This window comes from Simochromis diagramma, unplaced genomic scaffold (assembly GCF_900408965.1).
Source record: "Simochromis diagramma unplaced genomic scaffold, fSimDia1.1 OVJJ01000421.1, whole genome shotgun sequence".
In the NCBI taxonomy this organism is placed as follows: Eukaryota; Metazoa; Chordata; class Actinopteri; order Cichliformes; family Cichlidae; genus Simochromis; species Simochromis diagramma.
Genome location: NW_024387250.1, coordinates 11,526,576 through 11,538,835, shown reverse-complemented (window position 1 = coordinate 11,538,835; position 12,260 = coordinate 11,526,576). Strand labels below are relative to the sequence as shown.

Below are 12,260 nucleotides of genomic sequence, written 5' to 3'. Positions count from 1 at the left end.
TGCTTGTCTAATCTTTTGGATTTTTTCTGTGAAGAATTCGGCAAAGTCATTGCAGGCCATGGTTGAATGAAGTTCAGCTGCCACTGACACAGGAGGGTTTGTTAGCCTGTCAACTGTAGAAAATAAGACCCGAGCATTATGGCTGTTTTTAGTGATGATGTCAGAGAAGTAGGACCTCCTTGCACTCCTCAGTTGTAAATTATAATTGTGAAGTTTCTCTTTATAGATGTCATAATGAACCTGGAGGTTTGTTTTTCTCCATCTGCGTTCAGCTTTCCTACACTCTCTTTTTTCATTTTTCACTAGTGTGGAGTTTCTCCAGGGAGACTTTTTCCTTCCAGAGATAACCTTCACCTTAATGGGAGCAATAGTATCCATTACATTTAACATTTTTGCATTGAAGCTATTGACGAGCTCATTGACTGACCCTCTGGACAGGTCAGGTGTTAATGGGAAGACCTGGTTAAAGATCTCACTACTGTCTTCAGTTATACACCGTTTTGTGATCACTGCTGTTGATATATTTGTGTGGGCTGAGATTTTACTTTCAAAGAAAACACAGTAATGATCAGATAAGCCCACATCAGACACAGTAATGTTTGAAATGCTCAGGCTCTTGGAGATCAGTAGGTCGAGAGTGTGTCATCTATTATGTGTGGCCTCTGTTGCATGCTGAGTCATCCCAAAGTTGCCCCAGAGTGTTACTCAGATCTTTAGTCCCTTTGTCCTGAGGGTTGTCCACATGGATGTTAAAATCCCCAACAATAATTACACAGTCGAAATCAACACAGATCACAGACAGCAGTTCACTGAGGTCATTAAAAAAGTCTGTGCAGTATTTGGGAGGCCTGTAAACATTAAGAAACACAACTTTGGATGGGGCCTTCAGCTGTAAAGCCACATATTCAAAAGACTGAAAACTTCCAGGAGATAGCTGCTTACATTGAAATGATTCATTAAATAAGACAGCAACCCCTCCTCCTCTCCTGCTCACCTTGGCCTCACTGATAAAACTGTAGTTAGGAGGGGTCGTCTCGATGAGAACAGCTCCACTGTTACTTTGGTCCAACCAAGTTTCAGTTAAAAACATAAAATCAAGGCTGTGGTCAGGGATTAAATCATTAATTAAAAATGTTTTCCCAGCTAAGGATCTAACATTTAATAAAGCCAACTTAAGTGTTTTAGAGGCATTACTTGTCCCCTCGTGTTTGGGAGCAGTCTGTGGCACACAAGGTATGTTTACTATATTTAAAGATCTTTTAGAGTGCAGCTCTCTGTGTTTTGACCAGGCCACATGTCTCCTGTCACCTGAAAGTACAGAAATTTTAAAACCTTCTAGTAAACAGGGTCCCAGCTTCTCCTGGGAAAAGTCACCACTGCCATAATCCTCGCAGCCCGGACCCTCCACACATCACACATCAGACTGCGGAGACAGGGCATGAAGGTGGTAAGGAGGAACTAAGGGGGGCGAGGCTGGGCAATGTGACTTCAATTGCTCTGTTGAGGGTGGGGCTCGATGGCGAACCTTTGGCTGCTCTGGTGGGGGGGTTTATGGGGGACAAAAAGGGATTGGGCCGGGGGGTAGATCTGAGCCCAGCATTGACCCGCTCCATCATCTCCTCAGTGAATGTCAGGTGTGGGGAGGAGGGAGAAAGGGAGGGGGAGGAAGGTGATGGGGGTGATGGCCTGTCAGGGGTTTGGGGGACTGGGGAAGATCGTGGTCCCTGGTCCTGGTCCTGGTCATTGGTGTTGTTGAGAGAGTTGGAGGCAAATAGGGACCCCTCTTCTTGCCTCAGATGTCTCTCCTTTCTGAGGCTCTTCCCGGGTGGGGGCAGATGGAGCTCCTCCTCAAGGTTTCTGCTGGGCTTTGTCTGTTCTTGGAGTACTGTTTGTTCCTCTTTATGAGATAACTCCTCGTTTATCTCAGCCTTGGCACCAAGCACAAATGGATGACATGTGGAATAAAACAAGTTGGAGGTGAACAGTTTCACCCCTGACTTGTTAAAAGTCAGGGGTGAAACATTGAGGCGACTTATGTTGTGATTTGGCGCTATATAAATAAAATTGAATTGAATTGAATTGAATTGAAATCCATTTGCTTTAAACAGATGCCTGCGTTCCCAAAAAATATTAAAGTTGTTGATAAAATGCACTGAGTGGTCAGTACATGCTGATATGAGCCATTTATTCAGTGTAAACAACCTGCTGAATCTCTCGTCTCCTCCTCTGACGGGCGGTACAGGTCCACTGATGAATACAGCTGCATTCAGAGAGTTTACAGTATTTAATAATCCAGTAAAGTCCCGTTTGACCCTCTATGCAGAACAATGTTTGTCACAGTTGGATATTCATCTGCAATTTGAAGAATTCTCTCCTTCAGGTTGTTGACCATATCGTTAGGAAAGCAGAGGACTTTAGTGTTCTTACCGCACATCCTTTGTACATCTTTTACGGCAGAGTCACCCACAATCAGAGTTTCAGGCCTAGCCTTTAGCTTTCCCTGTGGCCTTTTACTTTTCAAAAGATTTTCGGACCTTACGTCGCTACTTTTAGATGCATGGTTGTCCGATATAGATCCAGGGTTAGTTTTAGTTTCTTTAATGGGAGGTATTTGAGAAAGAGGTGAGATTGAAGAACTCCAAACCAGCTATTATAATATAAAAACTTTGCTCAGATAAACATACACCCCAATGTCTCTTCATGCTGCATGTGTCAGTCATTAGACTATTATGCATGTATTCTGTGTTGGTTACATTATTAAAAACAGTTATTAACAAATATTCTAAGTCTAGTTTTAAATAATATCTCAATCAAAAATTATTCTTTTTTCAGATTTAGTTATAGTTTTTAGTTTGATTTTAGTTAACTATGTTAACCTTGCTCGTTTACTGATTGTGGTGAATTCATTAACCTGAAATGACTGCGTCTTCTCTTTTACGTGCTTTACGGTAATTTTCTCTTAGAAACGGAAGTCTCAATGAGAACTTCCTTAGTTACAAGACGCTCGCACTCCGATTGTGTGTTGATTTTTTAGCTTGTAGCCTTCTTGCTACGTTTTCCAACGTGTTTAAGTCATAAAGACAAAGTTTATTTGACCTTTAATTTAATTTTACTGTGACGCGAGACAGCGGAGAAACTCTTCGGGTAAAGTGTCCATATTCCCGCTCGTTTTTCATGGCTCTTTAGAGGAAATGACTTCCATCCAGTGGTGTTTTTTACCCCTTATATTGACGGTCATATGTGGACGTCTGGCACACGGAGCTACAGACGCAGTGGGGAGTTCCTCCATCAGTGCCACCCCCGCTAATGGGGAACCGATCAGCTCTGCCACCCCTGCACCGAGCGGTACGGAGGGCGTGAACTCCACTGGTGTCAACACCACGGAGGTCCCTACGCTTGCCACCGTGAACTCCACGATGAACACGACGCTGTCCGCGACCGAAGCGCCCACTGCGGCCGCCGAGAGTCCAACTGCAACCACCGTCCAGCGTGCGGTGTCTCCACAGGGTAAATTACACCTCCACCTACATCGTTTGTTGGGGCGGTTAAGTCTTTTTGTTGCTTCGATCACGCTTCCCGCTAATTACTCAAGCTAGACTTTGTGGATCTGACGGTGATACCACACCTAGCATAAGTACTCCCAAGCATGTCCAACCCTTTTCCTGATGTTTTCCAGCGTGTCTCTGTGATTTAACCCCTGGTTTCTGTGACATCGGCTGCTGCTGTGACACAGCTGACTGTGGGGTCCCTAGCTTGAGCGCTGTCTTCACTGGATGTCCGCAGAGAGCCATGTGAGTGTTGGTCGTTGGCTCTATAACACGTGTAGTACACAGCTTCAGCATTTAAAATACCATTTTTAACTTTACAGATCAGGTGTTTGCATTGAGAAATGGCTGATGTTCAGAGCCAATGTGGATTCGTCTCTTATCACAGTGACCGACTCTCTGTTTTGTGTCCAGCCTTCAGGTAAATGGCATAACTTTTTTTTAAAATTACAGGTAAGGTCAACGTATATCATTATTGTTTTCCAACCTCCAAACAGATAACACGTCCCAGTCTTTCCCAGCCCAACCTCAGCATCCAGTTTTAGGGGACTCGTACCACTTCTCTCTACAGAAGAGTCCAACTGTAGGCCCCAGCAGAGGTTTTTACATGGTAAGTGCTCACAGACTTAAATAATTAAAACAAAAAAACTTAAGATATTTGAAATCATCACAACTTTATTTCTGTAGGTTGATGATGTCATCCAGACATATTTCCCCAACTCCTCCGTGCGGGGTCTCCTCCGTCAGCCATCTCCAGGACCGGCAGCGTCAGCTTTTTGCATCGACCGCAACCCTGCAAGTAAGATCACATAAAAAGTTAAATGTTGAACTGTTGAGTGGCAAAGTGCTGTTACACCATTTTAAGTGCAGCCCTGCCACCTAGAGTTGCTTCTTCATATTTACTTTGGACAGTTTTGGGAGAATTAGTTTAGGATATTTTCTACAGATGTCTTAGACACAGCAGCCCAACTCAGACGTGTGGGTTTGTGGCAGTATACATGACACCCTTTTATACTGGGGAGGCCAGCAAGTATCCTATAACTGACTCATCTCTTAGCCCCTCCTGATCAAGGACCAATCTCCACATTGTGTCCCAGGCTGAGCCCAAACACTGTTCAGAGGAAACGCCGCAATATCATTCTTTCCGCTTGTTGCCATAGGTGACGGTAGGAATGTAGACTGATTTCACACTCAGCTCTCTTGTCACGACAACAGTCCGTACAGAGACACCACACCAATTTGTGTGCATGTGGGGGTGCTCAGAGGAAATCTTGCACATGTTTTAAAGCTCCATCACTACTAAACAGGTGTTTACAGGTGTTAGAGTGATGCGTGCTGCCATCCAGGTGATGACTTTGTCAGGAAAAGACTTGCACACAACCACATTCTGCTCATATTGTACTGTAAACAATGTCTTACTTATCAAAAGTTGGTACACACATGCAGAATTATTACAACAACACGCTGTTTCCTACGCCACATTTTATCCACCTTAATTCCTCCCCTTCTTGTAGAGTTCTTGAGGTCTGTGTCTCTGTCTTGTGCACGGATGGTGACTCCTCAGTCATGCATCACAGATCCAAGCCTCAGCGCCAACTCCTACTTCTCCGACCTGCATCTCGTCAAGGTCAGCGAGTCCATTTGCACTAAATCCTTTTAAGTGCATGATTAGCTGTGAGACTCTCACCGCAGATGGACTAATATCGTGTTTTTCTGTGACAGATCCCAAAAGCTGAGATGGCACCAGTGTCAGATTTTCTGGTAAGTCGTACATTACTGTTGTAAATGCGCTTTGACACTCCACTTAAAATACTTTGTCTATAGTACATGTACTACACTGGAAAGGCAAAAATAGGACTTAATAGTTGTTGCTGGGCTAATATTTCACAGTTATTGATTATTCTTACAGGCTAATGTTTTCCTGACTGTTTTAGATCCCAGTGACCAACCTGTCAGTTTGGCCTTCACCAACGCTGCGGAACAGCTCCTGTATTAATGCAGTGCAGAAGGTGAACGAGTGCACAACTGTGTGGTGAACCACGAGTGCTCAAGTGTGTGACGAAACATTGACGTTGACTCTGCTGTTTCTGCCTTTCCTGCAGGTGAAGTTTGTCATATTTTACACCGGCAGAGGGGAACTCGCAAACGCAACGGTTGACGTAACCCTAGCCGACGTGAATCAGAGTCAGCTGTTGCTCCAGACGCACTCTGTAGAGTTCCAGGTAGAGCCAAAAGAATAAAAAAAAACTAATTTTAAACAGTTTAATGTGCCAAGTAATGTCGTTTTTCTCTTTTAGCTGACCAAACCGATTCCCACTCCCGCAATACTGAACCCTGCAGTCGGACTTAAAGTTGGATCTCCTCTCATCGGTCGCTTTTTAAAGGAAGCGATGCCTGTATCCTAACTACAATTTTAAGATTGTATCTTTTAATTTATCTGCCAAGCTTCGGGGAAGTTTGGCTCCTTAACAGTGAGCCAGCTGACCTCACTGGGGGTGTCACAAAGTGGGACCTGTTCCCCTGATACAACCACGCGAGCGCCCATCCTCTTCACGCACAACATCATCACTGGCTGCACATTCAGGTGAGTCTGCATTATTTCTTTTTGCCTCTGTTGTCTGTGGTTCTAGTTAGCTTACATTAGGACAAGTGGAGATGTCGCTAAAATAATGAGCAATATCCTCTGCTTTTTAAAAAAAATTTATTTCCGTGCTACAAGCTCTCCAGCCAACGACTGCTCAGAGCTGCGCTCGCAGATTTATGGGATTTTGCAGGGACTTGCTACTCCTGATGAGATCGCCATGAGCTCGGGCTCCCAGCCAGACTGGGCGAGAGTCCTCACACAGGAGTGTCCCTTCAGCCTGCAGGTATAACCGAAATCTGACCCCCATACACCGTTACAGCTGTTCTGGTGTCTGCAGCAGCACCTAGTGTCGGTGCTTTGTATCTCCCCCCAGCCAGTCGCAGCAATTCAATTCAGTTTTATTTATATAGCACCAAATCACAACAACAGCTGCCTCAGGGCACTTTATACTGTAACCCAACAGTCAATCCCCCTATGAGCAAGTGCTTCCTGTTAAAAGGGAGTTTTTCCTTCCCACTGTCGCCAAAGTGCTAGCTCATACAAGATCATCTGATTGTTGGGGGTTTCTCTGTATTATTGTACGGTCTTTACCTTACAATATAAAGTGCCCTGGGGCAGCTGTTGTTGTGATTTGGTGCTATATAAATAAACTGACCTGAGTATCTGTACACAGACACGTTTCACAGAGACATTTATGTTGTTCCTTCTCAGGAAACGTGTGAATCTGGCTGTGTCCTCCCTCACTCTCTCTCCATCGAAGTACTGTGGGCTCGCCTGGGTCCCCTCGACCTTCCCCAAAACTACATCCTAGGGGCCAGATACCTTTTCCAGTGTCAAAATTTCAAGGTGTGCTCTCTACATCTCACTTTTTTCTCTTTTTTTTCTGACAGATTGACCTTTAACATTCCTCTCCTCCTGTCTTTATTTTTTGTTTTCTTTTTCCCCTCAGTGTCCTCTGTCATCCTCTCTCGCTCTGACCACCAGAGTTACGTTCGCTGACAGCACAGTCTACCCAGAACCCCCCAGGGGTTTGCCTCAGCCTTTCTGGAAGTTTCCTTTTGGCTTCTTCACGAGAGGCTCCGCTGAGCTGGACGGCCACATTATTATGAACAGCAGCAGCACAGAGAAGGTCACATGGAGTTTAATGCTGCTCACAGTCATGTCACTAACAGGATTAGAATTCCTCTGCAGGTAACTTGACGGGTAACTGGAGCAGCACTGGAACTCGAGGAAAAGTTTTCTAAAATACCTAATTTATTGTTTCGATTATTTCTCAGAAATAAATACATTTTCACAAGACAGTTTGAGTCATTTTTAGACTGCATCACTGAGGTAAAGAGGCACTGTTTGCACACAGCTCCTCATCTCTCTGCGCCTCCTGCTGTCGCTGGTTTCTGTGCGTTTCCTTCTTTTTCTCTGTGACGCGCACATAGTTGAGGAGATTGACGACTGCAGCGGGAGTTATACCTTCCAAGCGAGTAGCAGCTCCCAGCTGGAGGACAGAACAGAAGAGTCAGGGCATATTTTTTCTCTTTTATTAAAATAAATATTTCACACTATTATTTTGAAAGGAGTGGGCTCACTGTGCTCGGTCGAACTCTGTCCAGGATCTCTCGAACTTCGCCGGAAAGCGACACCGGCAGAGAGAAATAGTCAATGTCCTGCGGCAGGGACATGTTCTCCTCCCTCTGAATTCTCTCGATCTCTTTCTTGTTTAAGTCGCAGTGAGGCTTGTACACAGCTGCGTGACAGACAAGAGAAACGTTTTAGCAAGAGTTTTATTGTAGATTAACATTTCAGGCGGGGTTATTTTTTTCTTACCTTCTATCTTAAGTCTCTGTGCGAATTCCATATAAGACGAAAGGCTCTCAGGGAAGGCAGATGCCAACATTTCAAAGGTCACGTCGTTGTACTGAAGAAGATCTAAGCCACTGAAAAACAAACATTAACCGGAAACATTTTTAAACTGTTGTGACATGAAAAATTAAATTATTAGCTTGGCAGATATCTATCGCTCACGTCAGTAAGGTGCTCTTGGTCTCACTGATGGGAACACTGGGAAGCTTCTTCTTCCAGCTCGACGTAGACAGAAAGAGAGCCTGAAGGGCTGTCAGTGCATCCTGGAGGCTGTTCCTCACTCTTAAAGACTCCTGGTAGCGCACGGAAGACACACATCCCACCTCCTCAAAGCCTGATGGGAAACACAAGGTAATGAGAGGAGGAAAAGAAGGGAAAAAACAAAACAAACGCAAGCACAATGACATGTTGGAGATGCTACACCTACCCTTCAGGGTCAGGCGGAGGTCGGCGTTGTCCGGCCTTAGAGAAGTTCGAAACTCGGCCCGGCTGGTGAACATGCGGTAAGGCTCTGTCACGCCTCGACTCAACAGGTCGTCAATGAGAACTCCAATATAGCTCTCTGTTCGAGACAGCGTCACTGTGGGCATGGAGAGCGCCGAGCGGGCAGCGTTTGCTCCCGCCCACAAACCCTGCTCAGATAGAAGAAGAAAAATCAGTTGCTCCTAAGCTGCTTCCAGCTGTGTGTGTGTGTGTGTGTGTGTGTGTGTGTGTGTGTGTGTGTGTGTGTGTGTGTGTGTGTGTGTGTGTGTGTGTGTGTGTGTGTGTGTGTGTGTGTCTTTAAGGAAAGAAGCAGCTACCTGTGCGGCAGCCTCCTCGTACCCCGTGGTTCCATTGATCTGACCGGCCAGAAACAGACCTTGAGTGCTCTTCACCTGCAGCGCCGGGCTCAGCTGAGTGGGACACACAAAGTCGTACTGCACGCCATAACCTGGAAATCCCAGAAAACAAACATTAGACTTTCAGTTCTGGAAACCAGCTTACTTCTGTCAATCCATTTTTTTTTAGAATTAGGGAAGAATTGAGGGAACTGTCACTGCTCTCACTTGTTACTAGGCAGATCAAACAGGATCTAAAGACCTACCTGGCGTGTGGATCTCAGCTCTGCGCATGGGAGGGATTTCTCTGATGAGGCGTAGCTGTATGTCAGGGGGCATTGTCATGGACAGACCCTGTGGATACAGGAGGTCAGAGGTCACGCCCTCGGGCTCCAGCCACACCTGGTGGCTTCGGCCTGGAAAGCGCAGCACTCTCGACTCGATGGAGGGGCAGTACCTGTTAGAGACGAAGACTGCACGTCATTCCAATTCAGCTCGATTGTTTCAGTTTTGCATAAAAATTTTATGATACACAGTTACACTGATGTTTTTGTTTTTGTGGCATTTCTTTGCAAAAACTTTCATGTTAAAACGAATCTACATGCTTTATTTTGCATTAATGAGCAGAAAATGATGGAATAACTGAAGTGATTCCTTCTGAGTTTCAAACCATTGAGTCCAAAGAGTGTGTGTGTGTGTGTGTGTGTGTGTGTGTGTGTGTGTGTGTGTGTGTGTGTGTGTGTGTGTGTGTGTACCTGGGACCTTTGGTGTCTTGCTGTATGTGACAGTTTAGTTGAAGGCTCTCCCTCACCACTCTCTCCACACCCGGTGTAGTAAAGGTGAGGTAGCAAGGCAGCTGCTCTTCTGGCTACAGAGGGTTACGTTTCAAAATAAAGCAGGAGGAACAATAAACTAGACAGTGAGTTAAAAAATAAAAGTCCATTCATTCAGCTGTACCTTGCAGTGGGTGTGGGTATTAAGGAAGCTGAAAGGAGTCGGGTGACTGTCGGGGAGGTGAAGCTTAGCCAAAGACAGGTCTACTGAGTCCTTCACAATCCTGGGAGGGGTACCAGTCCTCAGTCTGCCTGTCCTTAGCCCCAGCCTCTCCCTCAGCGTATGGGACAGCCCAGCGCTTGATGGAGCGTCTCCAATCCGACCCCCGGGGGAGGTAGTTTGACCCACAAAGAGGGAGCCAGACAGGAACGTACCAGTGGTAAGAACCACTGATCTGGCTGAGATGGCGTGGTTGCCATTAGCTGGTTGTTCAGGAAGTGCAAAAAACACGAGAAAGTAAATTCAGTGTATAATATGTACCGTTTGCCATTTAGGTCCTTGTCCTTAAAAGAGGTAATCTGCTGTGTACCCAAACGTATCCCAGTGACTCTGTGGTACCCGGGCTCCTCCGGGTTTGGTTCTGTTACCAACAGCTCCTCCACTGAGCCCTCCACCACGGTCAGCCTGGGAGTGGACAGCAGCTCGGACTGAAGAAAAAAATATGTAGAAGACAAACATTTTAATTCACTCGCAGACAAATATTTTACTTTAATGGACGAGTAATTCAAGTTTTGGGTTTTTTTCTTAACCTGAATGAAGTCTCGGTAGCGCTGACGGTCCAGCTGGGCTCTCGGACCCCACACGGCAGGCCCTTTTCTACGATTCAGGATGGAGAAATGAATCCCAGCCCAGTCCCCTGCCCGACCACACAGCCCATCCAGAGCATCAACCTCCTTCACGAGCTGGCCCTTCCCTACTCCTCCCAGGGAGGGGTTACAGGACAGAGCACCTGTGGGAATATTATCAGAGAAGTCTAGTTTTCCCTGTTGGAGGAAAAAGAGCTTCTTTGTTTAGGTGTCCCTTTATCCTCACCGATGGTGTGAATTTTCTGCGTGATGAGGAGTGTTTCAGCCCCAACTCTGGCTGCTGCCGCCGCTGCCTCGGTCCCTGCGTGACCCCCGCCCACCACGATGACGTCATACTGATGTCCGGCGAGGTGACCGACATGTCTGGAAACCGGTGAGAGGAGACTGTGCAGGAAGGGAAGCTTCTTTCTCAACATGTGAGACGCACACCTGTCTGAGTAAAAGTTAAATGATGATCCCTGTTAGATACTCCATTACTTTCGTGACCCATCAGCTTTATTTCAACTCTCAACTTGGAAAAATAACTTTGTTGTTTACAGTGGGTAAAATAAGCAATGAACATGTCACCAACTTTCTAAGTAAATATATTTCTAAAGGTGCTTTTGACATAAAAAAAATCTCACCAGATTTCAGTAACAACCCATCCAATCCACACATCCAAAGAAATCAAAACATAGATGCCATGATGACAACGGCTGAAATCTGTCAGTAACTGGAAAATAATCCTGGCATTTATTGCAGATTAATATCAGCTGGTTCATTCCAAACTGAAGGTGAGTTGTTACCAAAATGGCACACAAGAAACATCTAATAATAGGTAAAAACAACGAGCTCGCTCAAGACCTTTAAAACAGTTGATACAAAGGGTCCCAAACTACCAAGAGAATATCTTCGACATCATTACACCACCCAGCTGAACTCTTGGTACAGGGCAGGATGGATCCATGCTTCCATGTTTATGAACCTACCATCTGAATATCGCATCGTCAGGCCAGCCAACATTTATCCAATCTTCTAATTTTGGTGAACTTGACCTCAGTTTCCTTTTCCTGACTAAAGTAACACCAGGTGTGGTTTTGTGCTGCTGCAGCCCATCTGCTTTAAGGGTCCACGTTATACCCACTGAGAGATGCTCTTCTGTGTACCTTGACTGCAAGGAGTAGTTGTTTGAGTTACTGTTCGCCTTTCTCTGACCTCTGGCATCAACAAAGCATTTTGGCCCGAAATCTAATTTAATTTTAAAAATTTGTTATATTGAACATGTACAGCTGTGAATCAAACCGCATCCTCGCTCTCTGTTAGTAAGAGCACAACGTACAAATACGCAAACAGTTTAAATACGGCTTCGTTTACTCAGCGCACGTGTGGATCCACAACAAACTCTCCCCTCAGGTTTGAAATGTACTTACTTTTTATTTGGGAGAAGGCGTATTGTTGTTTTTATTTCAGACTCTCTGTAGCAGAAACTGAGACTAACAGAAAGGCAAAGATCATTTAGGAAAATTACCAAACTCCTGCTACATAAGTCTCCCTATGGAGGCCGCCATGATGTCTGTAGCTCACAACCGTAATAACTGGTTTACAGACGCACTGAAAAAAACGATGCTCAGCATGTTTCAGCCTTTCGCCTGTGCTGTTGGTGTCCTCGTTTGGTTAATGTTACAATCATGAATCAAATATAATAAATTAATAAATAAATACATGCGATCAATACAGATAGGAAAAAAATAATGGGAGATGATTAAATTAATAGAAACCAAGGTGGTGATTTGTAAACAAAACATTAAGTGTTCTGTATGGTGACTGCCACGTTTAC

General features: G+C 45.1%; 2 protein-coding genes across 6 annotated transcripts; one reads left to right on the top strand and one right to left on the bottom strand.

The window, feature by feature from the left end:
• Window positions 1-2,836: 2,836 nt before the first annotated feature.
• LOC120714891 (tectonic-3-like) lies at window positions 2,837-7,430 on the top strand. Its single transcript, XM_040001469.1, has 14 exons — window positions 2,837-3,507; window positions 3,677-3,791; window positions 3,869-3,966; window positions 4,043-4,155; window positions 4,233-4,344; window positions 5,060-5,172; window positions 5,268-5,306; window positions 5,480-5,554; window positions 5,648-5,767; window positions 5,843-5,941; window positions 6,026-6,129; window positions 6,265-6,412; window positions 6,841-6,975; window positions 7,079-7,430. The coding sequence occupies exons 1-14, from the start codon at window positions 3,192-3,194 to the stop codon at window positions 7,322-7,324; spliced, it is 1,833 nt and encodes a 610-aa protein (XP_039857403.1). The 5' UTR covers window positions 2,837-3,191; the 3' UTR covers window positions 7,325-7,430.
• On the bottom strand, window positions 7,362-12,019 carry mto1 (mitochondrial tRNA translation optimization 1). 5 transcript variants are annotated; one of them, XM_040001464.1, is made up of 13 exons: window positions 11,854-12,019; window positions 10,671-10,877; window positions 10,388-10,587; window positions 10,168-10,285; window positions 9,762-10,060; window positions 9,560-9,672; window positions 9,071-9,261; window positions 8,787-8,917; window positions 8,414-8,618; window positions 8,149-8,320; window positions 7,951-8,060; window positions 7,713-7,870; window positions 7,362-7,621 (listed from the first exon to the last, which is right to left on the bottom strand). In XM_040001464.1, exons 2-13 carry the CDS (start codon window positions 10,858-10,860, stop codon window positions 7,454-7,456), a joined length of 2,055 nt encoding a protein of 684 aa, XP_039857398.1. In that variant the 5' UTR covers window positions 10,861-10,877; window positions 11,854-12,019; the 3' UTR covers window positions 7,362-7,453. The 5 variants fall into 5 exon arrangements, with proteins under 5 accessions (XP_039857398.1, XP_039857397.1, XP_039857399.1 ...); XM_040001463.1 differs by having other exon boundaries at window positions 10,671-10,873; window positions 11,854-12,018; XM_040001465.1 differs by lacking the exon at window positions 11,854-12,019 and adding an exon at window positions 11,413-11,801 and having other exon boundaries at window positions 10,671-10,873.
• Between the last annotated feature and the right edge of the window lie 241 nt (window positions 12,020-12,260).